We start from the raw sequence: 12,137 nt of genomic DNA on the forward strand, positions 1-12,137 counted from the left end.
ATTTAATCAAATGCTTTCGTGACTAATAGTCATGAAAAATGCAAAGTATTTGTTGATTTTATTTATTGCCAGCTGACCCGGCGAACTTCGTACCACCTAATAATAGTGAATGAACATCGTGTTATGAGCTGATCTTAATTTATGACTATATGAAATGAATAGAATCGATAGAAAATTTATGCAAAGTTCACTATAATCACCGAAGTGCAACACTCAACTACAATGTGTCTTGATTTATTAATAATTAAGTTTATTATATATTTTCCTTAATCTATTACATATATTATTCTACATTATTAAATACGCTATTATCCGATTACTGTGTGTGATTATTTAAATACGTTTATTAAATTAAGGGAAGGAATTTACCGTATCGACGGGATGAACTTGAAATATGAATGACAGTTACTTAAAACTTAAAATGAATAAAGACTTTTTTATTATTATTATTATAGTTACGTAATTCCTGAACATTCGTTTGGGATTTTTTTCACTTTTTATTGTCAATTTTGTTCACAACAACAAAACAACAAATCAAAACATATAAAAAGCGGTCTAGCTGTTATCGAGTTATGAGCGTCGAACTAAGCCGACTTTGTTTTATGTAATATAACGATAAATACTTCAAAATATGCATAGGCACAGTACGAAAGAATTTAATTATTATTATTGTAAAATAAATTCTTATAATTTAAACATTTTACGGTACATAGAGGCACAAAAAGGTCAGCCCCCTTCAAAGCATTTTTCTCCTTAACGATATGAATCTGGAACTCTCTATATGGTGCTTAGTAACTCAGTACGTTTTGTTATAAGAATTATTCGTGGTGTTCCTAGCCCCGTTGGCGCGTTTCGTTCATTTGGGCGGCTGGACGAATGGCACGTGCCTCGACTTTAGATCGCTTTTGTCTTCAGCCGTCTAACGTGAATGCAAATTACTAATTTGGATAATTGTCACTTTATTCGGGTAATTATTGCTTATTTTAACTAAATCTGACAACTCTTAATTTTCTTCTGTAATTAGTTCAATATTGAATTTATTTTTACATTATATGGATTGTATGATGTCGATCACGTGTGGATAAATTTATCATTTATATGAAGTTCTGATGGTAAAAATTACAAACAATAGTAGTCTCACTGTAATGCATATTGTAATTGAATTTTCTCTTCTAAGAAATTGCAAGGGTATTTTCGGTTTTGAAATTTTTATAATTTAATTTAGTGACGAACTATGAGCGTAAAAATAATCTGGTCTCTACCAGATCTCATTATCAAAGCCATTCCGGTCAGCAGCGAAATTTCATTAAAACACGCTTGAATTCAATGACATTTCTTTCAATTTTAATAGGCATTTCACTATTACAGTTATTTTTAAATTGTATTCAAAACCAATATACAATACAAAACACGTGTAACTATGTTGAAATCCAATGAATACTAATATTAGTCGATCATATATAGTATATATAACTGTGCTTATAATCCATTATTTCATTTGCACCCGTGTGGAAGTAACAGTTGAGTCTATCCCTAGAGCTGATGGCTATATTAAGGCAGTTGCAGTAAATTAGCGCTGATTCATGCCTGCCCTTCCCGAGGTTCTAAGCCTGCGACCCCATTAATAAGCGGAAATTAACTCGCCCACCTCCGTTTGCCAAGTGTCTTATTTCTAAACCGAGAATAATAGCGGGTTGATTGTGTATATAAAACTTATTTTTATAATATTAATACAGGTAATTTATTACTTTTTGATACCTTAATCCCTTAGTTAATCAGGTTTATTTTAGCATTGACCAACTGCTGACACTCCTCACGAGTGTTCCAAATTTTTAACAACCAATTCGACTTAGGGTCCTTCAAGAAATGAGCGTATCAATTCAAAAAGGGTCGGCAACGCACTCGCGAGCCCTCTGGCATTTAGAGCATAAGAAGAAGAAAAAAAAAGAAAAAAAAAGATACTTCTGACATTTATTATAATTTTTATTTACACACACATTTCACAGTCCACTGTACAACGGTGTAATGAAAAGCACTTCAACACTTCTGCCGTCTTTTCATTCATTAGGAGTTTGTATTAAGTATACCTCTTAGGATAACACTATCTCAAACAATTATATTATTCACACAACTCGACGTTTTGATTACTTTGTCGTTGTTTGTGCGCTGTGGTCAACAGAAGACTACCTTTTTGTGTTAATGTAATTAATAACTAACTGTCCCTGTGGTTTTGAACCATCTAACATACGCTTTCACACATGAACATTTTATACAAATTCGTTTGGCGTAAGTGGGTCAGCATGTCGAATAGTGATTTCGTCTTAAACCTCTTGAACAGATATCCAAACGTAGAAACTCTTCTATTAACATAAAGCATGTTAAACGGCTATTTTCGTTAAGTGGATTGATTATTATTCATGAACATGACAACCATAAACTAATAGAAATCTTAGGTTTTGAAATTAGGTACATTAATTATTATACATACTTTTACTAAACAATTTTACATCTTTCATAGATCTTGAGATTATACTCTTCAGTGTATTATTAAAAACAAATATATTTAATACGTAAATTGTATCAGGAGGTTATGAGTTTTCGTTTAGGCCAATGTCTCAAAAATTTAGAAACAACTTTACTCATCTAAAACTTATAACTACGAAAAGTTTTATTTCATAACATCTCCATAAATACAGCTAAAACAGGGATTACTATGTTAGTTTAAAAGAGCACCCATTGCCACTAGTAAGCAAGCTGAATGTGACTCCAAAAGTCAACAGCGCGTTCATCGCTTTAGACGCGTGGATTACAAGCCTCTACTGCTCATTGTGAGTGTTTTTGCATCTTACGTCCCACATTTCTTAATGATACTTAAAATAGGGATTAATACGATTTAAAGTTACATTATTAATTTAATACCGCTATGATATTAATTTATTAAATAGTATAATGATATATTACGGACGTTATAACATTTTATATTACTAGTACACACGCCACGGTGACGTCACTAAACCATATAGAAGCGAAACAAAGCGCAAAACCTATCGAACGTAAATGAAACACACGCGACAATAAAGTCAGACAAATAGCAGCAGTAAATTGCGGCCAATGACGTCACATATCACAAAATACCGTTCCGCCCCACTCCCGTAGTCATATAAATCTCCCGGTAATTCCTGTTTCTTAAACTTTATTTCGTAAAAGTCTTTGCACGTAATTGGTCCCGCACGAGATAGCATGATACGGACCGAATTTACGACAAATGTGACCTTATCTTTAGCATTCCAGTCAGACACTTCTGGGAATATGGTGCAAGTGTAATATATTGGTATTTGAAGATTTCTGTTAACAATTTTTTTTCGGAATTAAAGCATTGGAAAAAAAGTGATCGGATATTATGATGATCTTTTAATAACAGATTTTTTTCACAGGTGACATATTCCCTGAGATGTACACAACCACAACCTCACTGGACGAAGAAGAGGAGAGCGAGGCTGAAGACAGCCTAGAAGCAGAGGAGTGTTCTCCTTCTCCCTCTGCACGTCCCGCTCTTGCCGCCCTACCGCCTCCCAGACCTTCCCCAAAAGAGGACTCGCTCACTTTGGACTCGCAATACTACAGGTAACCTCAATGTTAGATAGAAACTTATCTTGCGAATTAATAACGAACCAAAATTTTCCTTTAGAGATACGACGAGCGAACAATGGGATGAGTGCGGTTTAATATCATAGAGTCGAGAATGAAATTACTTTGTGACATAAATTTGGCTGCGATTAAAACCCAAAAATATACCTCTTATTTGCGACTGCCTAACACAACTTTAGCCATTAATAAAGGTATTGTTTTAGCCGTGTCCCGCTGGCACGAGCTGGATAATTGCGAAACTTTTAAAATCAAACAATGCCTTACTTTTACAGTGTTTGTTGTAAATTTCGCCGTGAATCTAGATATTACGTCAGAGTTGGTTCGCTTCTTGGAACAAGGAAGTGGTAATGACTCCCCCGGGAAATGCGGTATTGGATATGCGGTTAATGCAATATATAGCTATCTATTATATACAATTGGTGTATACGAGTAGGTTATGGGATCTTTTCTTATATTCTCTTCTGTTGAGTCTCAGATTATACCTCTAGCTTACTAGCGTCCTGTCCCGTCATGACCATAAATCCATAAACCTAAAATTGTAACTTACTCGTGAATTACTCTAGATGAATGGTGAAAGTCGCAATGAATTTTTGAGTTTATCACGAATAGACTGACAGATAGATACGTCCGTGCGAGTGACTTTAACACTAAGTCACTCGCACTTCTAATACATCCACTGTACTTTCTGAATTTTTTTCTGGATTGTTATTGCGATCAAGGAACTACCTATAACTTGGCAAAATTTCATGGATAGATTATACAAGATAATATATATTCTTGATTAATTAACTATATTCTGTAGAAAAAATCAAAATCAAAAAAGATCTGTCTTGTTCCATACATAACGCCAATTTAATATATAAGGACCTAATATAATTCTCATCGTTAAGGCAGCAATCGTAAGAAACGTCGACCGTTTTTCACCGAAATACTTTGCAAATCGGACTACCACGAAAAAGTCTTTTCAATTTTCAGGTTAATACCGTACATTTACAAGTAAAGCGAATTTAAATGTATTGGTAAAAAATGGTAACACTGACGAATCTTATATTAGAAATTAAAATAAGTTCGCACATATTGGTTTATAACCTGTTCAAATCAAGCCGTTATAGCAAATTAAAAATGTATATTAATTATTTCCAAAACATTTATAGAATATGTTTTAGAAATAAACAAATTTGGATAAAGTTTTACCTTATCTTACGAATAGTATAATGCCCTGTCCAATTTTCTCTAGTAAAGTTTTTGTCACATAAACAGTAGGAGGAAGAAGCGAAAATATAATATAAGGAAATATGGTTCTTTTATTATTAAGTAAAGAGGAAAATAGATACCGTATTTTAGAAGCTCGGATCCCCTTATAGAAGATTATGCTTCACACAAACATACGTTGCATATTGTTTTATTTATTTCTTGTATAAATGAAGCTATTCTATAAATATATCAGATTTGATACATTATTACATAACTCGGTTAATCAATTTAAAACATTCTAATCAAACATTATAAAGCATGGTAGGCCAGAGTAATTTTATTGATGATTTTACCTAAAAATATACTCTATGGAAAGAAGCAATGCTATTCTGACAACATAGGACATATTTTGTCATATTGGAAATTGATATGGCGCCAATTTGAAAAGTTATTATTTTACGAATTATATATATCAATACTGCATTATGAAAATCTTTTCAGGGTAAAAAGGTAATGTATAAATTGTAAATGATGCCTAATAAAAAACAAACAAGGTTTAAGGGAGACAGAAGGCTTTGGATAGAGGCTACAAGTCACGACTCCGTTGTAATCCCGCTAATGTGTTTACCTGCTGACAGTGCATGTTTTGTTAGGGCTGACAGGCTTTATGAATTAACATTCCAGTAACATCGCCTATAGGATATTTTTGTGAAAAAATTTGAAAATACACTTACATTTGTTACAGTTACAATTGAGATGTTTAATTGTAATATCAAGGCATAAAAATGAATGCGAACTTTTTACAGTTTCGTCAATTTGGTGTTCAATAGAACTGAACAGTCAAAAAGTATTATAAAATACTACAAGTATTTAATAAAATACTTTTTACTTTTTGACTGCTCGGACGCATTGTTCATTGTTTTCATGTATTTTTTTAGCCCTAATCAATACGAAAATGTAAGTTTATTCTTGGAATTAAACTAATTAAATATTGTTGATTCACACTTCTAAGAGTCAATGAAAATTTAAAACTAAGAAACGGTCAACGATCCAATAATCTCTAATCCAATTGTAAAACTGAAAACATGTTAGTACACATACATAAGATCCGTTGATTCTATTTGACGGTTATTATAACCTCTTTTCAAATATTGAACCGACAGCAATTTGCCAAAGAGTGATAGATCTACCTCAATAGCAAATCCATTGTCTTTTTGAACATAAATGACTCATTTCTCAACTCGCCTGACTCCAAAAGATAATGGGAAAATATACACACCGGGTGGGCTAAATTAGCCAGCCAAAAGAAATGTACCTAACGATGTGACAATATTTAATTTATATAAAATTTAAAGATAGAGTTTTGTAAGAAATTTTGTATAATTAATATTTTTGTTTGTGGTTTTCTTATAAAAAGTAAAATAGTAATTCAAGTATTGTGTTAAAGTAAGATTTGGCGTAATGTTATATTTGTAGTCGTACATTATTTGACAGGTACTTAAGTTATTTCGTAAATTAAAAACGCGATTTTTAAACTAAAAAATATTTTTGCATTTTTACATTATTTATAAAATGTAGTATAGTTTTTAATTTCAAAACATTAGAGATAATTGAATGAACTCCTCTAAAAACATTCTCAATGTTAGGCCGTAGTTACTAAAGAAATTAATTTAATAAATAATGATTATTAAACCTTTTGAACTGATTACAACATTTCTATTATTGATACTCAAGGGAAATAAAACATATTCATTCAGTAATACATTCTTTAAAAACGACTACTGCTTATCATGTATTAACTACATCATGATCCTCATCAGCTATACGGTGGCGCTGGGCGTGACTGTGGGCGCAGGATGCTTTCTGTTGGCGCTGAACTTAATTGTATTTGCTGGTATTTATCTGCAACGCGGCAAGCGGCGCGCTCGTTCAAGACCCCGACGTGAAGGTAAAAATAGATAAAACTTATATGGTCCTGGTACATTTCTTAAGAAGCGGTCATGTTCTCTTCAAATTCAAAAATTATTTAAATCAGTACGTACTACGTACCGTTTATAATATTATGTACCGAGAATTTATAGCTGTCGCAGTCGCACCTTTATCCTAGATATTTAATTTTGTACGTTTTAATAATTGATGTTGAAATAATTGATAGTCGTCGCCAAGAATCTAAAAACTCATTTCATAAATATCAATAACATTCTTCTTACTAATTCTTATAATAATAATCTACTTACTTTACACGGTGCTTATATAAAGATATATACTTAAGTGGTGTCTGGTCGTACTTGAATTCATGTATGCGGTGAAGTTAGTTATTTCGACAATGTATTTGCGTGTTGTTCCCACGAGAATGTAAGTCTCCTATTTCACCATGCTTCCTGCTGATAGAGTGAAGAGAGATCTTTGACAATCTGATACAAATATTTGTTTTTAATTTATAATATTATTACTAATTTATAATATTTTTAAGATATCATGTGGAACATGGTGTAATGGTTGCACCTCCTTACAAACGTTGTGTAAAACAAACAAAAACTTGCCGATTAAAATGAGTGGCGGAGAGTTTATTACCAGTTCGTCTCTTCCCTTGCCCTTGATTTGAGAACTGGCAGTAAATAATTAGAAGCATTAAATGTATATTTCTTTTTTTGACGTTTATCAGACTGTAATTGTGTTACATAACTTTTTTTATAAGGTTTATAATTTTAAAGGATATACTGAAATAGATTTAGGACTTATTAGTTATATTGTAAACAGGCAGCGGGGCATGCAGAGGAACCGCACTTACGGAGGCACTCACGTCGCCCCGGAAAAGCACGCTTAAGGTAAACGTGTTCACATATAAAACCTATTTTTATGAACCTCTTTTGAGATGTATATACGCTGTTATATTGTACCAATATGTGTTCTGTATAACTTATACCGAAATGTAGAGTATGTGTACGACGGCAGTATCAAGAAATCAGGCGCATTTTACATGCTTAAGTACGAGGAAGCCTGATATCCAGGGAGTGATAATACTTGGGCCGCCGTAACAATTTTTCTTAAACATATGTTATTTAAAATATATTTAGACTTCAGAGCATCGATCGTATATATATGATCTGATTTATAAGCCTTCATAGTCCGATTCTTATTTATACAGATGTATATATGTAATATATATTATTTATTTTAGAGAAGGTAAGACTAGTTAGATTTTTAGTAGTATTTTAAATTATCTGTTATTTCTTTAAATTTTTCAAGAATTGCTTATCTTCGTTATGCTTTTTGTTGTTACAAAATTCGCAATAGCATTTGGTATTTTCGATGCTACTTAGGACTGCTCAACCAGATATTGTAGCTTTTAACGCACTCAATTCATTCATCAACATCGGATCGGAACGGACCCCACTCGGTTACTTCCAACAGCATCAGCAATTATGTTCCCGTCAGAGGTCCTGATTTTTTATTAAACCATATTTATTGTAAAGCAATATATTCAGTCAAGTAAATGTACAATTATTTTTAATACAAAAAATATTCACTCGGGCCACAGAGCAATTGAAAAACAGCGAGTTCGCGTATTGGCGTAAGTATTGCTTTAAAAGAAATGGTGCGGAACAATGCATGACCGGGGCAGGGGTAGGGGGTAGACAAATAGACGCGTAATATCGATGGTTGGAATAAATGCAGCTCCGTGTGATTGATGCGAGCAAAACGATCGCATAATGGGCCGTGATGACTCGCCGAGTGTGTTAGCTATGCTATGTAAAATTCGCTGATCTGGCAAACATTCTGCCATAAAAACATTAATTATGCAGTGGTAATACATGGGAGTATAAGGTCGGTAATGAAGAACATATGTAGTTTTTTGTGCCAAATTATGAAAAATAAAAATCCATAACCACTCTAAGTGGTTAGGGATTTTACTTACTTGTATACTATACACGGAGTTTGTGGCATTCTATGCCATCCGATAATTCACAATTCGATTATAAAAATCATATAAATCGCTTCGAGTCGAGCAAGTACAATCACAGTCACTATAGAATTATATATATGTGTGTATATTATGAAGTCATTTAGTTTCTGCCAAAAAGTAATTGTAATGACACAAAGCTTTAAATCTAAAGCTTCATACATTTATAGCCGCCTAATAAATGATATTATTTTTTCTCATATTACGTTTTCACTGAAATTTTAGTAGGATTTGGGCTGGACATTTAGCCTCATAAATTAGTGGTTTATGTGTGTGTGGTTATTTTGAGTAATATATCCATCGGTGTCCACAGCGCAGCAGCGACTTAGAGTTGGTAGAAAGGCCGGCCACCGCCGCCCCACCGCCGAAGAAACGCGTGCAGATACAAGAGATCTCTGTATAGACGATTTCTGAACAAATATCGGTGCAAATACGTTAATGTTGCTGTGTGAAGTGTATTATAACATTTTCTAGTGAGTTATTAGTAAAATCTAAGTATACAGACCATATTTATAATGATTCGTTATTATATCAGTATAATGTTGTGAAAACGGTATGTAGTAAGTGATATAAAATTTGAAATTATGTAGCTCAAATGATAAACTATCCCAATGACCTCTGTAGTACTACTGCGAATTATGAATGAACATCATAGTGATAATATTCTTCGACTTTGGTTAATTTAATCGTGGTATATTGATTATTTCCAGCTTTCTGGGTATCTCAGATGTAAATCTTCAAAAATCCTTACCCAATTTTTTTGCCGTCGTGTTTTTCTGCCGCAAACTTTTACCAAACAACACTGAGCTAACATAATTATTTTACGATATGAAAAAAAAACATAGAGGACATTACTCAATCCCTCAATCCGCTGGCGCTACGCCCCAAAAAAATTATTTGCCTCCGAAACGAAAAAAACTTTAAGTGCTCCCTGTTCCGTGCCACCTACCACCAATTGCTGGCATTCAGCTGCATCAGTTTCTTCACAACTCTTTCGGTCCACTGGCACTTAGGCCAACCTACTGGAATCCGACTACTAAGCCGGTTCGAATAAGCTTTCTTAACCCCCTAATCACGGCCCACACTCATGGTAGCTCTACGTTGTCAACAGTCCTAGTATTCGCATAAACTATTGGGCTGGGTTACCTCGGCATATTTTCGGACTCTCCAATGGTTTATAAATGGGTGTCCTTTTTGTCTCCATGATTTAGTAGATATACTGTTGTGTAAGAATTATTTTCTAGTATTCTTCACAAAAATGAGTTCGTGGGCGAGTTTATTCTCATGTTGCGAAATGATAGAACCAGCTTTTGCGGACGTCTACTACAATTTATGATATACCCTCAACACTAGTTAAGTAAGCAGTTAGGTTCATGCGTCACAATTTACCAGTGAGTGCATTGTGCAGTTGAGTTCACTTGGGTGCATGTTCCTGCATCGCTGGGCCGCACATTGCACATGTCGACACCCGTCTAACCTCGTTACACATGCCACCCCGTCACACAGCCTCGACGCACGACTTAACGACCCCTTGTTGAGATGTCCGGCGGTAAACAAAACTTTTTACTAAGCAGTGTTGTTAGTGGCGTTAGCGAGGGACCCGTCCGAGTTCGTAGCTTCGATCCCCTGTTGTGCATTTTTCTTTACATTTGCGCGCTGAATACGCTCGTAAAGGGAAAACATCGTGCGGAAACCTTAGACCAAACTTTACCGTGTATTGGGCACACCTGATCACTTGCGTATTAGAAAGAAGAATATCACATAACAAATATAGAAATATGTGACTAGGGTTTCTTGGTTTAAACATTTATTGCATCCTTTTTATAATCCAAATGAAAATTTTAATTCTCTCTCTAAAATGATTTGTTGTTCGGTGGAAGTTTAAGCAAACAATGTACCATTGTCGTACAGTAAGTGAGCGTCTTAGGGCGTGGTGTGAACTCAGAATAATTAATCATTCCGTATGATCGCGCACCGGGGAGCTGTCGCGAACTTGCCCCATTCATGGGCACGTTCCTTGCGACTTGTTTATTCAAAGAATTCATTTTAATTTTTCGATGTAGTCCTCAACGCTTTACGAGTTCTTTTGTTCGTTGAATTTCTGTAGTCTAGTCGCGGATTGTTTAAATAGTATCGCGTTTTGCAATTGTTTTGTTGTATCTTCAAAAAAATTTATTGTGTCTGTTATATGTCGAATTTTCTATATGTAATTAAGAGTTATAGAAATCGTATACGTTTTATTAAATCTGTGTAAATATATACTTATTTTCGTTCCTAACTAGTTGTAAGATGTGTTTTGTATCTACTAATTAAGATATATGAATGAGATAACAAGCGAATCTTTAACATTGTTTTAAATATTAAGTTAAAATACGCTACATTACTAGTTTGTTCTGGGCCTTGATACCTTTACCTACCAATTCGCCTTACATTATGGAAGTTTCCAAAGTTAATACAAAAATCGATAATTGGCCGGTTTTCCAGTTGGCAAGCACCGATCTGGGATAAGGTATTAACGTTATTTTCTTTACTTTATATAAAATTGGAAAGAAATTATAATAATGGTATCATAATACAAATTTGTCAGCATATCAATATAAACTTTATATTCAACAAAGACTTTTACGTTACCTAGAAATTGTGGGCTAACTAAATAGTTCTTTTAGACAGAAAATGTTTGTAAAATTGGAAAATTCTATGAGTCCTTAAGTGGAAAATTATCCTTATTTTTGTAGCTGTTTCAAAAATCCAAAAATATTATATTTTTAGCGTTGACAATCTAGAAATGTAATAGTAGTTTTCTGTACTAAAATCACTGCCTTTATTGGAACATTTTAACACAATATTTTTTAGCTTGTCATCTTCATTAAAAACTAAATCAGTCTAATTTCATTATTTTTATAAAGTACTTTTAAGTATGTTTACGCTTGGTATTTTAGTATAATGGTATTTTATTTAAGATTTTAAAAACCAACATTTCAGATTATTTATTAAGAACCTACACAAATTGTTATTGTCAAATATTGTTTTTAAACATTGATATTTTTAATAAATTTTAATTTTTTATCAAATTTTAATTCACTCCACACGAACGACGAACAGGTTAATTTAAATAACACAATATAATATTTTTCATACTGTCAAATTGCATTTTAGACTGAGTTAGCTTTTATGAAAACGTAAGTGTGAATGGTGTCTATAGATGTAAATAAGAAAATACAATGTACTTAATGTTAGAAAATTGTATATAACAATTTCATGACTAACTGTGACTATTAAGATTCTTATCGTGGTTTAAATAAAAACCATTCTTCTCAGTTATTGTTTTATT

The 12,137-nt window shown here is 33.2% G+C and overlaps 1 protein-coding gene across 1 annotated transcript in view; it reads left to right on the top strand.

Moving 5' to 3' along the window:
- LOC110991315 (neuroligin-1-like) overlaps positions 1-11,794 on the top strand; it is a 90,759-nt gene extending 78,965 nt beyond the window's left edge. The window contains exons 12-15 of the mRNA XM_022256640.2: positions 3,435-3,624; positions 6,663-6,790; positions 7,603-7,670; positions 9,120-11,794. Of these exons, the coding sequence (XP_022112332.2) occupies positions 3,435-3,624; positions 6,663-6,790; positions 7,603-7,670; positions 9,120-9,209 (476 nt within the window). The 3' untranslated portion in view covers positions 9,210-11,794. The remainder of the gene's footprint in view (positions 1-3,434; positions 3,625-6,662; positions 6,791-7,602; positions 7,671-9,119) is intronic.
- The last annotated feature ends 343 nt before the right edge of the window (positions 11,795-12,137 follow it).

Source organism: Pieris rapae, chromosome 10 (genome assembly GCF_905147795.1).
Source record: "Pieris rapae chromosome 10, ilPieRapa1.1, whole genome shotgun sequence".
NCBI classification, from domain to species: domain Eukaryota; kingdom Metazoa; phylum Arthropoda; class Insecta; order Lepidoptera; family Pieridae; genus Pieris; species Pieris rapae.